Source organism: Chanodichthys erythropterus, chromosome 8, assembly GCF_024489055.1.
Source record: "Chanodichthys erythropterus isolate Z2021 chromosome 8, ASM2448905v1, whole genome shotgun sequence".
Classification (NCBI taxonomy): Eukaryota; Metazoa; Chordata; class Actinopteri; order Cypriniformes; family Xenocyprididae; genus Chanodichthys; species Chanodichthys erythropterus.
Window position 1 is genome coordinate 36,498,473 of NC_090228.1, and position 23,212 is coordinate 36,521,684.

The 23,212-nt window shown below is 35.5% G+C and overlaps 1 protein-coding gene across 1 annotated transcript in view; it reads right to left on the reverse strand.

The window, feature by feature from the left end:
- Positions 1–822: 822 nt before the first annotated feature.
- The window catches only part of LOC137025205 (uncharacterized), a 30,365-nt gene continuing 7,975 nt past the window's right edge, over positions 823–23,212 (reverse strand). The window contains exons 5-12 of the mRNA XM_067393232.1: positions 18,931–19,139; positions 15,757–16,618; positions 15,241–15,415; positions 14,979–15,089; positions 10,483–11,175; positions 9,496–10,042; positions 5,213–6,190; positions 823–3,057 (exon numbers count right to left, since the gene is read on the reverse strand). Of these exons, the coding sequence (XP_067249333.1) occupies positions 2,189–3,057; positions 5,213–6,190; positions 9,496–10,042; positions 10,483–11,175; positions 14,979–15,089; positions 15,241–15,415; positions 15,757–16,618; positions 18,931–19,139 (4,444 nt within the window). The 3' untranslated portion in view covers positions 823–2,188. The remainder of the gene's footprint in view (positions 3,058–5,212; positions 6,191–9,495; positions 10,043–10,482; positions 11,176–14,978; positions 15,090–15,240; positions 15,416–15,756; positions 16,619–18,930; positions 19,140–23,212) is intronic.

The following is a 23,212-nucleotide window of genomic DNA, read 5'->3' on the forward strand; positions in this document are numbered from 1 at the left end:
AAACTGTAAAGAATCACTTTTATTTGTGTCCACATACAATTGCATGTTACAAAAATGAAGAAAAAAAACCTATTTGTCACACAGACATGACCATTATATCTATAAACATTTAAGAGTCAGATTTTAAATGATCTAATTCAAAACAAATATTCTCTGTTTATGTTATCTGTATGAAAAGAGAGAGCTGTACAGTCATTCTTGTGTGAGCTCATTACCATTAATGTTAGAGATGCACTGATATATCACCAATAATCAGTATCCAACGATCGCTATCGGTCGAATATATCCTGTCAATCAAAAAAGGGCAGGAAAATGCACTGAATTTGTGCTTTGTTTAAAGAAAATGCTAAGAAACCAGTTTGATGTTCAATATTAATAGTAATTATTTGAATTAAAGGTGCCCTAGAATGCTTTTTCACAAGATGTAATATAAGTCTAAGGTGTCCACTGAATGTGTCTGTGAAGTTTCATCTCAAAATACCCCATAGATTTTTTTTAAATAAATTTTTGTAACTGCCAATTTGGGGCATCATTAAATATACGCCGATTCAGCGTGCGTCCCCTTTAAATCCTGGCGCTCCCCGCCCCCGAGCTCTCGACTCTCTATACATTGCATAAACAAAGTTCACACAGCTAATATAACCCTCAAAATGGATCTTCACAAAATGTTCGTCATGCATGCTGCATGCATCAGATCATGTAAGTACAGTATTTATTTGGATGTTTACATTTGATTCTGAATGAGTTTGATAGTGCTCCGTGGCTAACGGCTAATGCTACACTGTTGGAGAGATTTATAAAGAATGAATTTGTGTTTATGCATTATACAGACTGCAAGTGTTTAAAAATTAAAACGGCGACGGCTCGTCTCCGTGAATACAGTAATAAACGATGGTATTTTTAACCACATTTAACAGTACATTAGCAACATGCTAACGAAACATTTAGGAAGACAATTTACAAATATCACTAAAAATATCATATGATATGATATCATGGATCATGTCAGTTATTATTGCTCCATCTGCCATTTTTCGCTGTTGTCCTTGCTTGCTTACCTAGTCTGATGATTCAGCTGTGCACAGATCCAGACGTTAATACTGCTTGCCCTTGTCTAATGCCTTGAACATGGGCTGGCATATGCAAATATTGGGGGAGTACATATTAATGATCCCGACTGTTACGTAACAGTCGGTGTTATGTTGAGATTCGCCTGTTCTTTGGAGGTCTTTTAAACAAATCAAATTTACATAAGGAGTAAACAATGGTGTTTGAGACTCACTGTATGTCATTCCCATGTACTGAACTTTTGTTATTCAACTATGCCGAGTAGGGCTGACTGATATATCGCATGCGATTGTCATGCGCATTTCGTCAGTAAAGCCGGTTCCCTGATTGCCTTGCTTTCAAATGGAGCGGCATTTAATAGACAGAGCTGTAGATCACTGACAAGCCACGCAATATCGCGTTCATTATCGAAGGCGATTCATCTGCGGCAATCAGGGAACCGGCTTTACTGACGAAATGCGCGTGACAATCGCATGCGATATATCGGTCAGCCCTAATGCCGAGGTAAATTCAATTTTCAATTCTATGGCACCTTTAAAAACATTCAGAATTGCAAACTACAATTCCTGTTCATCAATAAAGTGAGAACCAGACCAGTTATAAACCTATAATACACTTGAATTAGTTAAAGTAACTAAAAAGTGTACTATCCAAGTAGTAAATGTAAAGATGTTTACCAACATAATGATGACAGTAACGCACACAAGAGTAGTAGCTCTTCTGTGCTTCACATTGCATGTGTACCACACTTGAGTCCAACTGAACCATGCTCTGGCCCACCTCTTCCAAGCGGGTCAGGGACAGTTCAGCGAACCGTGCCCAGTATAGAGCAATCACACTAATCAAACAAACCAGGCTTTGGGGGTCAAACATGCTCAGGCACAGTTCAGAGTGTATAGTGTGAGTACAACCTATGATGTCCATTTCTGCTGAAACTTTTTCCAGTGTTGGCAGGTAAAAGGGCTCTCCTCAGTGTGAATTTTCATGTGGGCTTCAAGGTTTCCATGTTGAGCAAAACTCTCTAAAGACTGTTGGCAGATGTAAGGCTTTTATCTAGTGGCAATGCTCATGTACCTGTTAAGGTTTAATGTTTGAGTGAAACTTCTTTCACACTTTGTTGTCATGTGAAAGGCTTTTCTCCAGTATGAATACTCATGTGCCTGTTGAGGCTTTCCTTACGATTGAAAAAATGTCCACACTGTTGGCAGGTGAAGGGACTCTTTCTAGTGTGAACTCTCATGTGGACTGTAAGGTTTCCATGTTGATGGAAACTTCTTCCACACTGTTGGCATGCATAAGGCTTTTCTCCAGTATGAATTCTCATGTGGACTCTAAGGGTTCCACTCTGATGGAAACTTTTTCCACACTGAGGGCATGGGTAAAGCTTTTCTCCAGTATGAATTCTCATGTGCCTGTTAAGACTTACTTTATGATTGAAACTTTGTCCACACTGTTGGCAGGTGAATGGACTCATTTTAGTATGAACTCTCATGTGGACTGTGAGGTTGTAATGTTGATTGAAACTTTTTCCACACTGTTGGCATCTGTAAGGCTTCTCTCCAGTGTGAATTCGCATATGCTTGTCAAGTTTTTCTTTACGAGTGAAACTTTTTCCACACTGTTGGCAGGTGAAAGGGCTCTCTCCACTGTGAATCATCATATGGGTTTTGAGGTTTACACGTTGAGAAAAACTCTCCCCACACTGTTGGCATGTGTAAGGCTTTTCTCCAGTGTGAATTCTCATGTGAACTTTAAGGTTTCCATGTTGAGAAAAACTTTTTCCACAGTGTTGGCATGTGAAACGCTTCTTTCCTGTGCGGTCTCTAAGGTTTCTTTGTTGATTAAAACTCTTTTGAGTTTTTTTTCGTGTGGAAGTATTTTCAGTCTGCGAACTCCGAAAAGGTTTTTCTCCATTTATGAAATCATGATCTTGATCTTTCTCTTCAGTTTCATTAAGTTCTTCTGTCTCCTCTTTCAGTGCCATTAGGGCTAAAGTGAAAAAAAAAAAAAACAAATAAAAGTTTTTCCCAATTTAATGGCACAATACAACAGACATCAAGGGCCAGATTTACTAACTGAGGCAAATTTCCCCAAATGCACAGATGGGAGTGGCAAGTTTTGCGTGTGATCTACTGTTGACGCACAGAACAGCTTCATCTTGGCCAGTGCTTCAGGGATTTGACGCTGATTCTTATAGTGGTTAAACATGAGACATAATTCAATTTGAGTTAAAGGGGCAATCTTTGGTCTTATTAATCTATTATTTGTTCCAGAGCAAGTCGAATTGTGCTGTTTAATTTGATAATAATTACCTTATCCTTTATGTAGTATAGCATATTGGCTACAACTAACTTAGACGGGACATATCAGACGAAGACTCTTCTCCCGCTTCCTCTTCTTGCTCCATTTAAATACATACCTCAGTTTGAGGATCCAATGGAGTTAAGAGGTTTTGGCACAGACTCTTTAAATCCTTTTCATTCATTAAATATTTGTAAAACCCACATACATGCATAAAGGGTGACCTATATCATTTTTTTTTTTAAATAAAATAAACATTTGTAAATATAGATACGAGGTGTAGCATTTATTTTACTTTACTTTTTGGCATTTGGTAATTATCCACGGCACACTTGACAACCGTCATGGGCACGCTAATGCTTTATGTTTGACTAAACTGTACAATTGTGTTTATTTGTTGTTCAATAAATATTTTATATAAATATGTCCATTTGTGCGTAAAATGGATCGAGTGAAAGTTACATTAATATGCCATTAGATGGCAGCAACACTTTACAGGTGAATGAGTCAGTCAGTCACAAGAGACTTTTAAATTGAAAGGAACTTTTGCAAAGGAAGTTGTTTTAGCGCTGTGATGTTATGGAAAATTATGAACAAATATGGACAAATACAAGATCGCTGTCCTCAGCGGACATTCAAACTCACTTTTATAATGGATATGATATTATGGACATCGACTTGAAGAATGAATGTTATGCAATATATCAGACACAGGTAATAGCCTACTCAGGCAATCTCTCTCTCTCTCTCTCTAATACTGTACAAAATTCAATGTGTTTCAATGAAGCAACTCAGCGTTCCTTCATTACTAGTTCTGAAGTGACGTTTTAGAATTAGTAACGGAGGCTTGGTCCAACTGTCAACTTGAGATTTGAATCCGTGGCGGAAGGAAGTAGTGCTGCACAAAAGAGGGTTTTAAAGACATTCCGTTGTTCTTATTTATTTACACACTCGTGCCGTCGAACTGTTGTATAAACGCAATATCACACTCATTATGCCTGTATATCCAGCACGCTGCGATTACCTGCGGCCAAATCACAACCGTGCTGATATACAGCCATATCACACGGCTACTCGTGTGATATTGCTCATATATACACAGTCAAACATTTATAAAATAAATGTTTTTCTCCAAAACACGTTGGCCACAATTATCAGCACCCCTTGATTTTTTTATGAGTAAAATATCTCTGAAGTATATTCCCATTGATATTTACATTGTTTTAGGACACCAGGGTGATCATGAACATGAAATTGTCCAGCCATAACTGTTCCACAGGTGTATAAACATGAGGAAACACAAAGGCCAAATTCCCTTAATCATTCATCACAATGAGTAAAACCAAAGAATATAGTTCTGATGTGCAGCAAAAGATTGTTGAGCTTCACAAAATAGAAAGTGGCTGTAAGAAAATAGCTAAAGGATTGAAAATCCCCATTTCCACTATCAGGGCAATAATTAAGAAGTTCCAATCAACTAAAGATGTTACAAATCTGCCTGGAAGAGGACGTGTGTCTAAATCATCCTAATGTGAAGTAAGGAGGAAAGTTTGAGTGGCCAAAGGCTCTCCAAGGATCACAGCTGGAGAATTGCAGAGATTAGTTGAGTCTTGAATCTCAAAATGCCTAATAAAACCTAAAAAAAAATGATCAAACAGCACCTACATCCCCACAAGTTGTTCGGGAGGGTTAAGAAAAATCATCTGCTCTCATCCATAAACAATCTCCAGCATATTCAGTTGTCAGACAAGACTTAATTTAATGTGTCACATGCCATAATAACAAATGATCATAAGGATCAAAGGATCAAATTACTGAGTTTAGCTTTGAGAATGAAACCAACCTGTTTGTTCCTCAGTTTCTTGTTTCACACTGAATGTTTCTTCAATCCTCAGGTCTTCACTCTCCTCTTTAATAAACGCCATCTTTCTTTGTTCCTCAGTTTCTTCTTGTTTTAAACTGAAAGCTTCTTCAATCTTCATATCTTTAATAAATGGCATCTTTGTTTGTTCCTCACCTTCTTCTTGTTTTAAACTGAAAACTTCTTCAATCCTCATATCTTTAATAAACTCAATCTTTGTTTGTTCCTCAGTTTCTTCATGTTTCATACTGAATGTTTCTTCAATCCTCAGGTCTTCACTCTCCTCTTTAATAAACGGCATCTTTGTTTGTTCCTCAGTTTCTTCTTGTTTTAAACTGAAAACTTCTTCTATCCTCATATCTTTAATAAACTCAATCTTTGTTTGTTCCTCAGTTTCTTCTTGTTTCACACTGAATGTTTCTTCAATCCTCAGGTCTTCACTCTCCTCTTTAATAAACGGCATCTTTGTTTGTTCCTCAGTTTCTTCTTGTTTTAAACTGAAAGCTTCTTCAATCTTCATATCTTTAATAAATGGCATCTTTGTTTGTTCCTCACCTTCTTCTTGTTTTAAACTGAAAACTTCTTCAATCCTCATATCTTTAATAAACTCAATCTTTGTTTGTTCCTCAGTTTCTTCATGTTTCATACTGAATGTTTCTTCAATCCTCAGGTCTTCACTCTCCTCTTTAATAAACGGCATCTTTGTTTGTTCCTCAGTTTCTTCTTGTTTTAAACTGAAAACTTCTTCTATCCTCATATCTTTAATAAACTCAATCTTTGTTTGTTCCTCAGTTTCTTCTTGTTTCACACTGAATGTTTCTTCAATCCTCAGGTCTTCACTCTCCTCTTTAATAAACGCCATCTTTCTTTGTTCCTCAGTTTCTTCTTGTTTTAAACTGAAAACTTCTTCAATCTTCATATCTTTAATAAATTCTATCTTTATAATAGTGTCACATGGATCTCAGTCGCTTCTTCAGGAGTTTCTCCTGCGCTTAAGATAAAAAAAAACAAATATTAGAAAGAAAAAAAAACTAAATCTCTGGGTGTGTCTCAATCAGCTCTAGTTCAGTTGTTCAGCGCACTGGTGAGAGAGTCAGAATGAGAGTTAATGGACTTTAATGACAAAAACACTCAAGACTAGCACTACAAATTAATAAAATAACATAATGAAAGTTCACAATTAGGTATTTATGACTTATATTTGTTATCTAATTACTTGTAGATCAGATTGCCATTGCCAGTGACTGAATTCATGTTTATGATGAACTGATTCACGATAAAGAGAGAAATGAGACAACTGTTGTGTTACTCGTGTGTGGATGCGCTTTACTCAAACAACATACACTTTAGATAAAGCATTAATGTTACATTCAATAACAAACAATTAATTCGGCTTCGCTTGTAAAACTTAAATGAGCGGTTTATACACTTTGAACACAAACCTTTCTTCAGCCGAATCACAACAGATGCAGGAGCGCGGCGCGTCTTTATGACGTCACATTACCACACCAAAATAAGAGTCCTGTTCACACGCTGCTGTTTAAAATGTATAGAAATTTACATTGAACAATATGTATGAATAATAAAAGAGCTGACAGAAATTCAGAGTTTAATGTATTGCTGAAAAACTAATTTAAATGTATGTTGTCCAATTATGTGCTGAAAATTTTAGGAAACTACTAGAGTGAGATTTTGTCTAAAGAGAAAACCTGTAATATCTGGCTGAAAAAAAAACAAAAAAAAAACATTTTACATCAGATACAAATTAGATTAAAATGCAAATAGTGATGTTTTTTTAAGTGCACAAGTTCTTAAAAGCAGAGTTTATTCTTGTGTCAGTATTGAAACGCATAAAAGGTAGTGTTTTTCTCATTTTAAAAAAGTGGACATTCGAGTCTAAAAATTCCTGAAAATAGGTATAAAATGTCAAACATTACGATTGATTAGACTTATTTTCATTACAATCTTTCAACAATTATTGGCATTCACTTTTTCAACTTTTTCTTTGTTTCAAAGAACATTAACAAAGATTAAAAAAAAAGTTACAAATATATTGCTCATTATTAGTTCATATTTGTTAATAAATTAATGTTAACAAATGAGAACACATTGTTAGTGTTACCAATTAATTTTACACTGCATGTAAATCTATAAAATAGACTGAATGCTTTGTACTAAATGTAAACACTTTAAATGCTTAAAACACAAACCACTTTCTTTAGCCAAATCAGACACTGGAGCACGGCGCAGCCTTGTGAAATCACACCACCAGACCAAAATAAAAGTCCTGTATAGTGCATAAAAAATTAATTGGATAGAAATTTATGATCAGAATACATTGATAAAAGAAATATACAGTACATGTTGTACATTGATATACTGAGAGTAACTACCAATAACAAAGTAATATGTGAAATTCTGTCTAAAAGGTGAAACAGTCCAAATTGAGTCAAGTCATCTTCATTTATATAGCGCTTTTCACAATACATATTGTCTCAAAGCAGCTTCACCAGCGTCATCCTATTTTTTATATCAGCTATGCATTCTGTTAATTTTGTGAATTGGTAAGTTTCGTCAGGGCGCAAAGAAATATAGAGCTGAGTATCATCAGCGTAACAGTGAAAACTAACGCCATGCTTCCTAATGATATCTCCCAAGGGTAGCATGTACAGAGTGAAAAGCAACGGTCCTAGTACTGAGCCTTGCAGTACTCCATATTGAACTTGTGATCGATATGACATCTCTTCGTTTACTACTACAAACTGATGACGGTCAGATAAGTATGATTTGAACCATGACAGTGCAATTCCACTAATGCCAACATAGTTTTCGAGTCTATTTAAAAGAATATTGTGGTCGATAGTGTCAAATGCAGCACTAAGATCCAGTAACACTAATAAGAGAGATACAACCACGATCTGATGATAAGAGCAAATCATTAGTAACTCTGATGGGATCAGTCTCAGTACTATGGTACGGTCTAAATCCTGACTGGAAATCCTCACAGATACTATTTCTTTCTAAAAAGGAACATAGTTGTGATGATACTGCCTTTTCTAGTATTTTTGACAGAAAATGTAGATTTGAGATCGGCCTGTAATTGACTAATTCTCTAGGATCAAGTTGTGTTTTTTTAATAAAAGGTTTAATAATAGCCAGCTTAATTTTTTTTGGTACGTATCCTAGTGATAAAGTTGAATTAACAATATTAACCCTTAAATGCATGAGTGTTTCGCCAATCATTATTACACATTCGGGTCGTTAGCGACCCCTTGTATATATCGAACACAGTTGTATCTCTATATGGCCCCATTAGTATAAAACTGTCACAATAATTTTTTTAACAATTAATTACAAAATGATAAAGCATATTTTATATTTTGACATTTTATTTGTTATCAAACAGATGCATAACATACACAAAGCAAAAATTAATAATGCAGACAGAAATTATCAAAGCACTGTATTTCATTTGTTAATCATTTCTCCATAACAATAGAAAAATCATTAAAATATTTGATATTTTCGTTATTAACATCATTTTATCATGCACAATTTTCATGGCTAAAACAATATTAGCATTTGAAGAGTTTCGTTGCAAAACAAGATAACTCCGTTTTTAACATTTTTGTCAAAACATGTTTATTATTATGTTATCATGTTATTGTTTTGTTTTATGGTGCTACTTAGCTGTATTTTTTAAGTTATGAAGGTTTAAATCAAAACAAACCAACTGCAGTTGAATTGATATTAATTGGAATGCACAACCAAAAAACAAGATTTTTGAAAAAAGTTTTTTTGAAACTCTTCATTTATATAACGAATATCACTTTCAGAAGTTGTGGAAGAAACAAAACTAATTGCGCATTGAAGAAAACTCTGAATCGGTGTCAAAGCACTTTAAAATTTCAGTCTACTCTCTTCAGTAATATTAATAAAAATAATCTCTAAATATGGAACTCTATGGAAATGCTGCAAACGCGCAGCCTGTTTTGTCAGATAAGAATTATAAAACTGCTGCAAAGCACTATAAATTAGTAAAATAAACAATAAGAACATAAAATAAAATATAAAACATTTTCATTTACACAATCAACAAATTTTTTTCACAAATAATTACACTATTTTGCATGAATATTTTTGTCTACCTTTCTCTGTAGGCCTATTCGAATTTGTTGAAATTTATGGGCTCAATGAGTCACAACAATAGTCACAAATGACAGTGACTCTCTTGTGGTCATTGCAACATGGCTGGCCACACTCACAGCAGCGGTCCACTGTTTTGCGATCGAGTGATGATGGACAGATGTGACACCTTCTGCGCTTTCTGGCACCTGTTTGTTGTTCCTCCTCGGTGGGGTTCTGTTTCACAAAACCACAGCGTTTCAGGGCACTCTGGGTTGCGCGGGTTGCTCTTTCTTGCATCCATGGTCTCAGTAGCTGAAGGCCAAGGTTCTCGAGGAAAATGTGACGTCTGTGAGGACTCGCAGCTTCCCAACCTGGGAACTTTGCGACGAAAACAACTTGTGCATTAATAGCAGCAAGGTTGAGGCAATTGTAGAAATATGCCAAGGGCCAACGCTTTGTTCTCCTCTGTACACTGTAGGTGTGGCACAGTTGGTCCACGCGGTCCACAGCACCCTTCGTCTTGTTATAATCTAGGATCATCACAGGCTTCCCAGACACCTCATCAATCTCTTTTTTGTCATGCATACTGGATAAAATTACAACGGCCTTGTTTCTTTTTGGCACATAGGACACCATGGCTTGCTTTTGGCAAAAACCAAACAGGCTTGATCCCACAGGTCTCCTCTTACAGGCATGAAATTCAGGCAGAATTTCTGGTTTGTTTTTGCGCATTGTTCCCAGCAAGGTAATGTGTTTGCAGAGTAAATCAGCAGCGAGTTTTGCACTTTTAAACCAGTTATCAGTTGTGACATTTACTCCAGAGTTCAGAATTGGCTCTACCAATTTCTTTACTACACTCTCTGTAGTACACTCACTCGCCTTCGCGGCCAGTGTATGGTAGACCATTGAAAGTGTATGCCGTTGCAACATCACACATCAGAAACAGTTTTATGTTTTATCAGAAACAGGTGCATGTACTGACGGAAGCTACAACGTCCTCTGAAAGGGATAAACTGCTCGTCAATTGTCACATACGGACCAACGTTGTAGTTTTTCCTGCAATTTTCATTGAAGGCATTCCAGAGTGATCGAAATGGAGCAAATTTGTCATTGATCTTTCTCACCTGACGTGTGTCACGGTCATCAAATCTCATAAATGATATGATCTGTTCAAACCTATTGATGCTGAATGCAGCTTTGAATATTGGCCTCCCGCTGTGACCGCTGGACCAGAGAGATCGCAGAGACTGAGAGCGATAGACCCCAAGCAGATAGAGGACTCCTATCACGGCCTTCATCTCAGTTTCATCAACTTGTTTCCATGTGCTAGGATCTCTGCCTTTAGACACCATATACATTCTTGCATACTGGTTAGTATTTTGAATCACCTTGTGCAGAATATCATCATCAAGGAAACATGAGAGTGCATCACTTTCAGTCAGAATCAGTTTTGCCTTGCCACAAGGCCCTTCTGTGGTGTGACAAATGTTGCATCCTCTTGTCCTGCTCGAAGGAGGATCAGCTGATAACCAAACAAGTCCATTTTTGCTTGTGTAGGACTCTGTCTCATCTGTGGGAACTTGGGCAGGTTCGCTTTGATTAGCTGTTTCCCCGTCATAATCGCTGTCGTCTTCAGAGCTAATTTCCCCGGTAGTGTCTGGCTCATATTCAGTATCTGAGTTATCTGTTACGATACTGAAACTATTGTTTTCTTCACTGTCATCATCGTCAATAATTTGTTCCCTGACAGCTTCGTCGTCAGATCCATCATCAAGCGAGGATAATATTTGATCGCAGACTTGCTCAGCTGTAAATCGCTGAGCCATGACAATTTGTTTGATGTCTGAGGTAAATTTGATTGACGCCTCACATCATCGTTTGTCAAACATTGCCACCTTGAGGAATAAAACACTTTTTACAATATATTAATTAGAAAACAGATATTATTTTACATTTTTGGATTTTTTTCCTTGTTATATTGTTGATAATAAATAGATTGAGGAATACTAAGAACATGGAGGTCTGACTTAAAAAAATGAATGAGCAGGAGGGTAGTAGATGACGTCCCGGGTCGATAACGACCCGAGGTATGCATTTAAGGGTTAAGAAGAAGATCTATGACCTCTGGAAGCATCTCTTTTAATAGCTTAGTCAGTATAGGGTCTAACATATGATTTTGATTGATTTAACAATTTAGATAATTCTTTCTGTTGTGGTAGATATTTTCTACGCACCTGACTTTGCTGCAGCCTAAAAACCAGACAGACTCCAGTCTATGCCTCAGAATATGCTTTAATCACGGCCAGGAGAGTTCTCATCATTCCAGAGAATCTCTCTCCGAACAAAGGAATACAGCAGGTTTTATAGGATTTCAGGTACACTTCGCAGTCAGTATGGCATGATCTATTACTTATTATCATCAGTCTCAATATGATTGGTTTAGATTTAAGAAAAACATCTCAGTTCCTCTGTCCCGCTTACTGCCGGAGTAAATTTAGATTAGAACAACTGAATCACAGGATCATCAAAAAATATCACTGGGTTAATAATTCAGATTACTCAATAGGTTAAAACAACCTCTCAAAGACTATTTTTTATCCCCAAAAGGGATGCTGTCTAGCCAGCACAGCAGAATTTTTTCTGAATCACAACACTCAGTCCTAGTGACTATTTCTCTATTTCAAAGTTAGATTATTATTAGGCCTGTAAAGAAAAGAAATGTTAGTTCATTATTAATTAGTTCAAAAATTCCATCACACTGTCCTAAGGAAACAAATGAATTGAATTTTTCTTCAGGGACACTAACAATGCACTGTCTGATGTGATACTGTTGTAGACGGCTGCATGGTTATAATTTTCTCTCTAATATTGTCAATCTTGCAAGTAAAGAAGTTCATAAAGTCATTACTGCTGTGCTGTTTGGAAACATCAGAAGTTGAAGCTTTATTTCTCGTTAATTTAGCCATGGTATCAAATAAATACCTAGAGTTGTGTTTATTTCCTTCTAAAAGATTTGAGATGTAAGCAGATCTAGCAGTTTTTAAGGCCTTTCTATACTCAATCATTCTCTCTCTCCACGAAATGCGAAAAACTTCTAGCTGCACTCCATTTTTCTGGCAGCTCTCTTAAGAGCCAGAGTGTGTTTGTTGTACCATGGTGTTGGATTAGTTTCCCTAATCTTCTTTAAGCACAGTGGAAGTCTAATGTGCTGAAAAAAGAGAGTCAATAGTTTCTTTTGCAACATAGAGTTCTTCTGAGCTATCTCTAAGTATGCTAAGGCGATGAAACTGAAGGCAGGGAGGCGGCTTTGCTGCCTTGGCTAAATGTAGTATACACAAGACTAAATAATGATCTGAGATGTCATCGCCCTGCTGCAGAATTTCAATGGCATCAATATTGATTCCATGTGACAATATTAGATCTAAAGTATGATTATGACAATGAGTGGGTCCTGACACGTGTTTTCTAACACAAATAGAGTTTAGAATGTCTGTAAATGCCAATCCCAATGCGTCTTTATCATTATATACATGGATATTAAAATCACCAACAACAAGGACTTTATCTCCAATAGAAAATCAGCAAATTCTGACTAGGAGACGGTCGGTTTAGCCAGACTTTGACAAAATTGGCATCAATGTTCTCAGCATTACACACACAACATCTATTAAAACCTTCAGAAAGCTATCTATCACAATCTATTAGAGACTTCAGAACATGGTGCTGATGACACATTCTGGATTTGTAATGGAACAACAATGTATTCATAAAATTAAGCATTTTATATCATAATACTGTATTGTTATTAATGGCAGTTTCATGTTTTTTTTTTTATTATAGTGCCACCAAGAGGCACAATCCCACCAATCCCACCAAGTGTCCTCAGAGTGAGTCCATACATCTGCTTCTCAAATTTGGTGAAAATATCTCATTTCATTTTGGAGTTATAGACAATTATGTGTTTGAGAGCATAAAAAATGACCCTTGGATGACTTTTTGATTTTTTTGCCATTTAGTTAAATTTTTTTTTGACATTTAGTTAAATAGCTTAGGTTCAGTGTTTTCTATGCTGGTTTCATCTGGATCGGACTAACGGTTTCAAAGATATTGAAGACAAAAAGACACAAACCTTAAGTCAAAACCTAGCATGTTTGGTATCGTTGGACTCGGCAAGGCTTCTGAAGTCTAAGGATGTGACTCCCATAAAAACAAGTCAACCACATATGGTTATGGTAAGTTATAAACATATGGGGAAAAAAATTGTCCACTAGGTGGCACTGGTCCGAAACTTCTCAGGCTCCTTCAGGGCATTGTGCTGATGACCCATGCCGAGTTTCATAACAATACGCTTATGCATTCATAAAATACAGCATTTTAGCACAAAATTAAAAATGGTCGATATGAGAAAATTGGATATCATTTGACTTGGCATGATGCCCCGAATCTAACGAGACAAAATTTATAATTTTTTGGACAAACCCATCAGAAGTTATAAGCAAAAATAGCCATTTTTTGTATCTCCTGGCCAGAAGGTGGCACTGTGTCAAAACTCACATGCTTGTGATGACATGTACCAAGTTTGGTCTAAATACGATAAAGCTTTGTGGAGATATAGCCTCAAATCTGATTTGGCGAACATTTTGTTGAATTCATTTGGGCAGTTTTCGAGAATGGATGGTTCTATCAAAAAAGCTTTTGATAACTTTTTGTTGGCATGGTCTTGATGGTCTGGTTCAATTTTTGTGAAAATCAGAGTAATGGCCTAGGAGGAGTTTTAAAAAAATCAAAATGGCAGGAAAATTTTCATGACGGAAAATTACATCATAGGGTGCATTCGAATCGTCAAGCCAAGGAATAAGTGGAAATGTTTTTGTTTCTAGCCCTTACGGTTCAAAAGTTATTAGCATACTTATTAGAAAGTTTGGACAGGTGGTGGCGCTAGAGGGATTGAGTTAGAGACTCCAAATTGGCTATGGACACAGTTGAGACTGGCCTCTATCAGTGTGCCAAATTTCACAACTTTTTAGCATATGACATAACGATGCAAAGATGCATGGCTGCACGCTCAAATTTCCTGCCGATACCTTACAGTACCAATCAAATTAGAAAACTTTATTACAAGCTTACTGTTGTGAATCAGATTAAGGTAAAGAGATAGTTTTGATTACTGGCTGGTTATGTACTTGCACAAAAACTTTGTATCATTTTAACCAAAAAAAAGTTACAGCTTTAACATAACTCATTTTGTTTTGGACGTTCGTCATTCTGTTGTGTATGCTGTGTAGTTAAATCCAAAGAAGAACAAAATGCAGGAATAGGCATATACTTTAGACTTTAACCTTTAGGCATTTTTTTACTTAAAATACTCGTCATTTTTGTCATACATCATTTGAAACTGTAAAGAATCTTTTATTTGTGTCCACATACAATTGCATGTCACAAAAATGAAGAAAAAAAAAACTATTTGTCACACAGACATGACCATTATATTTATAGAAACACTTAAGAGTCAAATTTCAAATTATCTAATTCAAAACAAACAAATATTCTGTTTATGTTATCTGTATGAAAAGAGAGTCATTCTTGTGTGAGCTCATTGCCATTAATGTTAGAGATGCACTGATATATCCCCAATAAACTTTTTCCAGTGTTGGCAGGTAAAAGGGCTCTCCTCAGTGTGAATTTTCATGTGGGCTTCAAGGTTTCCACGTTGAGCAAAACTCTCTAAACACTGTTGGCAGATGTAAGGCTTTTATCTAGTGGCAATGCTCGTGTACCTGTTAAAGTTTCCTGTTTGAGTGAAACTTCTTCCACACTTTGTTGGCATGTGAAAGGCTTTTCTCCAGTATGAATACTCATGTGCCTGTTGAGGCTTTCCTTACGATTGAAATACTGTCCACACTGTTGGCAGGTGAAGGGACTCTTCTAGTGTGAATTCTCATGTGGACTGTAAGGGTTCCACACTGATGGAAACTTTTTCCACACTGAGGGCATGTGTGAGGCTTTTCTCCAGTGTGAATAGCCTTGTGCCAGTTAAGGCTTCCTTTCTGTGTGAATCTTTTCCCATACTCTTGACAGGTGTAAGGCTTCTCTCAGGTGTGAATTCTCATGTGCCCATTAAGACTTGCTTTATGATTGAAACTTTTTCCACAGTGTAGACAGGTGAAGGGACTCTCTCCATTGTATATTTTAATGTGAACTTTTAGCTTTTCATCATGGGCAAAACTCTCACCACATTGTTGGCATGTGAACGGCTTTTCTCCAGTATGAATTCATGTGCCTTTTAAGGCTTGCTTTATGATTGAAACTTATATGATTGAAACAGTGTTGGCAGGTGAAGGGACTCTCTCCATTGTATATTTTAATGTGAACTTTTAGCTTTTCATGATGAGCAAAACTCTCCCCACACTGATGGCATATGCCTGTCAATACTTTCTTTATGATTGAAACCTTTTCCACACAGTGGGCACGTGTAAGGCTTTTCTCCAGTATGAATTCTCATGTGCCTGTCAAGACTTACTTTATGATTGAAACTTTGTCCACACTGTTGACAGGTGAATGGACTCTTTTCAGTGTGAATTCTAATGTGGACTTTAAGGTTTCCATGTTGATGGAAACTTTTTCCACACTGTTGGCATCTGTAAGGCTTCTCTCCAGTGTGAATTCGTATATGCCTGTCAAGATTTTCTTTACGAGTGAAACTTTTTCCACACTGTTGGCAGGTGAAAGGGTTTTCCCCACTGTGAATTGTCATGTGGGTTTTAAGGTTTACACATTGAGCAAAACTCTCCCCACACTCTTGACAGGTGTACGGCTTTTCTCCAGTGTGAATTCTCATGTGCCTGTTAAGATTTGGTTTATGATTGAAACTTTTTCCACAGTGTTGGCAGGTGAAGGGACTCTCTCCAGTGTGTATTCTCATGTGGACTTTAAGGTTTACACGTTGAACAAAACTCTGCCCACACTGTTGACATGTGTAAGGCTTTTCTCTGGTGTGAATTTTCATGTGCCTGTTAAGACTTTCTTTATGACTGAAACTTTGTCCACACTGTTGGCAGGTAAAGGGATTCTTTCCTGTGTGGTCTTTAAGGTTTCTTTGTTGATTACAACTCTTTTGAGCTTTTTTTTGTGTGGAAGTCTTTTCAGTCTGCAAACACCGAAAAGGTTTTTCTCTAATTATGAAATCTTGAAGATTCTCATATTGATCTTTCTCTTCGGTTTCACTGAGTACTTCTTTGTCCTCTTTCATTACCATTGGGGCTAAAGAGAAAAAAACAAATAAAAGTTTTTCCCATTTAATGACACAATACAACAGACATCAAGGGCCAGATTTACTAAACAGGGCAAATTGGCATATTTACTAAATACAGCACATTTCCTCAAATGCGCAGATGGGAGTGGCAAGTTTTGCCTGTGATCTACTGTTGACACACAAATTAAAGAACACGGATGCACTCAAATCATTTACATAATGACCAAAGCAATCTTCCAAGAGCAGCACAAATTAGCGTTGGGTCGCAAATAAGCAGAGCTGATGCTTGTCAGGTGCAGGTGGACACAGTCACAACTTGTTACATGTAATCTGACAAACACATACACACACACACACACACACACATATAAAATAAAAATAAATAAAAAATAAAAAATATATATATAATATATATATAAAAACAACTCACTTTTGCACTGTCTCTCTTTATTAAATTCCAACGGTAGTTTTTTTAACACCAAAAGAGGGTTTGCGTTGGTGCAAGCCATTCGTAAATCTGGCCCCAAAACATTTAGGTATGTAATGCAACAAAACCAATAACATGTTATGCTAGATCCTGTACCAGAGGTGTCCAAACCTGCTCTGGATGGCCACTAACCTACAGTAATGTAAAAAAAAAAGTTATGACATCCTATTGAATTCTATGGTTTTCTGTATCAGGGCATAAAAAAATCATCTGGTCTTAATCAAATATTAAAATTTTAAAAATAAAACCTCGGATGAATAACAACACATGGCATATCACACCATGGCATTATTTAAAATTAGGCCAAAATGGAAAACCCATGGGTGACAAGTTAGGACACCCTTATTGTTAACATAGGAATTAAAGAGAGTAAAGGGATAGTTCACCCAAGAAATACAATTCTATCATCATTTACTCCCCTTAAGTTGTTCTAAACTTGTATAAATTTGTTTGTTCTGCTGTACAGAAAGTCAGATATTTGGAAGAATGTTTGTAATCATGCAGATATAATTCCTTATTGACTTCCATAGTAGGAAAAAAATACTATGGTATGCTATTTACAAAAAAATCTGATGAGCCCTGAATATGATCTCAAAGCATTTAATAACTCGTTAAGCCCTTGATTTGATAACAGTGATCTTAAAAAACGTTGAGATCATGTTCAGGGATCATCTGATTTTTTTTGTAAATAGTATACTTTATTAGTGTGACGTTTAGTGAATTTTTCTTAAAAACGGTTTTCTATGGGAGGACAAGGCTTAATGTATTATTAAACATTTTTTGAACATAGTATACTTTATTATTATGATGTTTAGTGAGTTTGGTCTGTTAATATCACTATTTATTAAGCCATTAAGTGTTTTTCACATTAAGTGTTTTAGAATGTTTGTTTAGAAATTCTACTGTAAACGATGCCTAGTTTTATTTTGGATCTTAGTAATATGTGTAGTATTTTAAGCGTTTGTCACATTGTGCACACTTCACTGTAGCCTATATGTGCTCTGGTTCGATCCATTCCGTGTTCAAATCTCAATCAAACGCAAGCCCATTCAATCAAATAATTAATAATGGGAAATAACAAGCCTTTCCATTTTAGAGTCCCTGTTATCAGATCTGCTGAAGATGTTGCTGTTCATGTTTGCCAGTGCAGGACATTACAAATCTAGACCAGACAATGTTCTACAGCCATGTCCGGAATGAAGAGTAGCCCTAACCCATGATATAAGATTTTGGCCATACTGCCCATCCAAATCATTCATTCCAGTATCAAGTCAGTATTCAACACTTCTTGTATTTCTGGCACACCACAAGGTATCACTATGGCCTCAATGCTTCGCTCTCGCTTGATTGCTACACTAGTTTTTTATATGCATTGTTAAGAACTTCATTTGGACAACTTTAAAGGCGATTTTCTCAATATTATGTTTTTTTGGCGCCCTCATCCAGATTTTCAAATAGTTGTATCTCTGCCAAATATTGTTCTATCCCTTAATTTATTCAACTTTCAGATGAAGTATAAATCTCAATTTCAAAAAACTGACCCTTATGACTGGTTTTGTGGTCCAGGGTCACATATGGTTATTTCGGGGAGGAGACGAGGCAGAGATTCATGTACACACAATCTACAGATGACTGGGTTTGAAGGGAATTTTGCTCAAGTTCTTGCATAAGCATTGTTTTATGAATCTAAAAACTTTTGTGCATACGGAAAATCTGGCATTTATGTGTACGCACACTTTTAGAGTGAAATCTACAGAAAGTTTTATACATGAGGCCCCTGGAGATTTTAATGAGGATCAAATGACTGAGTTCAGCTTTGAGAATGAAACCAACCTGTTTGTTCCTCAGTTTCTTGTTTCACACTGAATGTTTCTTCAATCCTCAGGTCTTCATTCTCCTCTTTAATAAACGCCATCTTTGTTTGTTCCTCAGTTTCTTCTTGTTTCACTCTTAATGTTTCTTCAATCCTCAGGTCTTCACTCTCCTCTTTAATACTATTTATATCATTTAACACCATCTTTATAATAGTGTCATGTGGCTCTCATTCACTTCACCAGGAGTTTTTCTGCGTTTAAGACAAATAATAATTAATAGAAAGAAAAAAGTAAAAAACTAAATCTCTGGGTGTGTCTCAATCAGCTCTGGTTAAGTAGTTCAGTGCACTGGTGAGAGAGTCAGAGTGAGAGTTAATGGACTTTAATGACAAAAACACTGAAGACTAGCACTACAAATTAATAAAATAACAATGAAAGTTCACATTTAGGTATTTATGACTTATATTTGGTATTTAATAATTTGTAGATCACATTTAATAAGTCAGTTTTTCTACTGGTAGTTTTCATTAAACACGATTGTGTTCCAGTTGCATTAAAACTGTTCTGACGAGCACATGACGCCAGCAAATCATTTTGTGAATCATTTGATTCAATGGACTATATGCACGGGTTACTTCCTGGTTGTCGTTAAGCCAGCTCGGGCACTTCCGGTGAACTGTTAGCTGTTCATTCTGTAGTCGTTGTACATCGACACAAAACCATCTATGGTTGACTTTTAATGTTGTATTTATATTTTAATGCAGTTATTACATTTACCTAATTTGCCAATAAACCAGTTTTATTGATTGCAATAAAGACGAAGCTATTGGGACTGTTTAAAAATGCGTGTCTGTAATTAGAGACACACACACACACACATTTTTTCCCCAGGACTTTAAATGTTATTTTTAATGCGATGACCACAAACATAATTTGTTCATCCTTCTGAGATTGTCCCCATTGTAAAACCGAACGTTTAAAAATGTAGGAAATTTAACATTTGATAATAACACTTATTTAAAAATAAAAGACAGTAATTAGCACTTTAACCAGCAGGTGGCGGCAAAGTAGTATTTATTTGCGCACATATCAGCCATTTCCTCTAAACGTTTTTCACTTCGTTTTTGACTAAATATTAAACATTATAAAATAACTAGGTTTGAAAAAACATTTTGTCAATGTGAAGTATGAAATACTCACAAAATCTTATGAAAAACAATAACTTTTATTGTGAATTAATTACACAGAAAGAGAGCACCGCGCTCTCCCTTTGTAATCACAGCAGCTGTCAGTCAGAGCAGCGCAAGATCAATGATTTCAGCACACTTGTGAAAACACACATTTTATTCAATTAATCTAACTAAAGTGCACAATAAATATTTAATTTTTGAAGCTTTTTTTCACATAAAAGTGTGAAAACTAATGGTCTAATTGAATTTAGCCGAGGAGGAACATTGAGGTACGTCTTTATTTATTTATTTTCGAAGCTGTCTTACGTTTGAATAACTAAATTAATGCTATGCCTGACTATTTAAGTGACTATATTCTGATTATAAACTAAGTATTATACTACTGATGCTCAACACACCAGCAAATGACATCTCACCGGAAGTTTTCGAGCTGGCTTATATTAATGCGGAAGTTCTAAAGAACGCTCCGTGCATATAGTCCATTGACTCGGAGTTTAAAAAGCTGTTTCTACATCAATATCTGCCAGTGACTGAATTCATGTTTATGATGAACTGATTCACGATAAAGAGAGAGAAATGAGACAGCTGTTGTGTTACTCGTGTGTGGATGCGCTTTACTCACACAGATAACATACATTTCAGATAAAGCATTTTATATATATATATATATATATATATATATATATATATATATATATATATATATATATATATATAAAATGCTTTATGTGTGTGTTTATTATTGAATGTAACATATTAATATATATTAACAATTAATTCTGCATCGCTTGTAAAAGTTAAATGAACGGTTTATATAGTTTGAACAAACCTTTTTTCAGCCGAATCACAACAGATGCAGGAGCGCGACGCGTCTTTATGACGTCACATCACTACACCAAAATAAGAGTCCTGTTCACACGCTGCTGTCTGTATAGAAATGTACATTGAACAATATATACGAATACAAGTGTTGACAGAAATTAAGAGTTTAATGTATTGGTGAAAAACTAATTTAAATGTATGTTGTCCAATTATGTGCTGAAAATATTAGGAAACTACTAGAGTGAGATTTTGTCTAAAGAGAAAACCTGTAATATTTGGCTGGAAATTAAAAAAAGAAATAAATAAAAACATTTTATACCAGATACAAATTAGGTTAAAATGCAAATAGTGACAAATATTTTTTTTAAAGTATACAAGTTCATAAAGCAGAGTTTATTCTTGTGTCAGTATTGAAACACATAAAAGGTAGTGTTTTTCTCATTTTAAAAAAGTGGACATTTGAGTCTAAAAATTCCTGAAAATAGGTATAAAATGTCTAAACATTATGATTGATGAGATTTATTTATATTATTCAATCCTTCAACAAATACTGACATTATTTGGGTCACTTTTTTTATTTTTTATTTTAAAGCCATAAACTGATTAATGATAAATGATAAAAATTTAGCCATTAATATAGTAATGTACAAATGTATAAATGTATATAGTAGTATAAAATATACTAATATAGCCATTAGCCATAGAAAAAAGCTTTTTAGGGTCTCTATACACTCTCAAACATCATATATTTTTGTATTACAATTCAAATGTGTGTTTTATACAATAGTTTTAACACTATATTGCAAAACGTTTTATTAGGTGTGTTTAACTACTATGTGGGTCATTCCTGTTATACAGTGATGTTTACTGTCTCAATGATTTATTTACTCATATTTTCTCTAAAATGAGACACATATTTTTAAGAAATGGCTTAAATTGTATATTTAGGTCTTGTTTATCAGAACCAAGATAATATACATTATAAATACTATTTTGTATTTTACACACCTTTTTCTTGATGTATGCATTCAATTTTACCATATATTCAGTACAAAGCAATCAATTTCCACAAAGAATAAAGAAGATCCTCAAAATATTTTTAAATTATGTTATAGACAAGGCTAAACTGCCTCTAATCATAGCTATAAATCATGTGAAAATATAGTTATTTTTCATTTAATTTTTTTTTTTTTTTTTACAATTTTCCTCAATTACCGTGTCCCTGAAGTCATCTTCCACCCTGTTAGTATGTAATGTTTCTCCTTCCAAAACCGACTGCAATTTCATTGAGACCATTTTCAAGAAGTGACATTTCTTTTTCCTGCTGGAATTCAACTGTACAAACTGAGATAAGCTTCAACTCTCAGTCCTTTTTTTTTTTTTTTTGAAATGTTATGCTGCTTGTCCCACCCTTTAAAGTTCCACCCTGTTAGGCTATATTATGGAGAATGTGTAAAAATGTAAAAACAAATCTGACATAGTAATAAAAGTTCTGTTTATCTGTAGAAGGTTAGCTAGCTAAATGTTGATTACTCAAAGAGCTGTGGCTAACTTAGCTCAATTTTCCACCGTTAGGTTTACAGACGTAACAGGGTGGAATGTGAAACAGGGTGGAAATTCTAATAGAATAAATAGTATTTTGTGTATATAGCAAATTATATATATATAAGATACGGTTCAGAACCCTTAAGCTCCCAAGTCATTGGTTGGAGGTTAAAAAAAAAAAGACCCACCCACTATGGTGAGCGGGGAAATATTAAAATAAAAAAATCTGGATTTTTTTTTTATTGTTTTGAAACAATATTATATAGATGCAGTTCCACACATTACAGATGGGACACCATGCAGGACAATGATGGAAAGCTCATCCACTCTTACAATCTGTTAACACTGGTGTTCCACCCTGTTATACTCCGTTCCACCCTGTTAGTCATTTTAAATAATAATTTGACAGCAACGTTAAATGTTTGGCATACTTTTGTCTTATTTTGTGAGGTGAGGAGCATTAACAGCATATATATGTTTTTGAGCAAAATATTTCTATTATTTACCACCCTATTGGCAAAAATGGGCACAAAAAGTACCTGTTCTTAATAATCAAGACATATTCTATTCATCAATAACTGTTTTGTTTTGTTTTGTTTCATAAATAAAAAATACTGAGATGGCATTAAGACAGGAACACACCAAGCTGACACGACGAACCAATAGCGACGAAAGCAGACTGCGAGGTTGGTTTACGTCGGCAGCATCTGTGTCCAAAGTTGCCCTGACACACCGTTCTGCGCC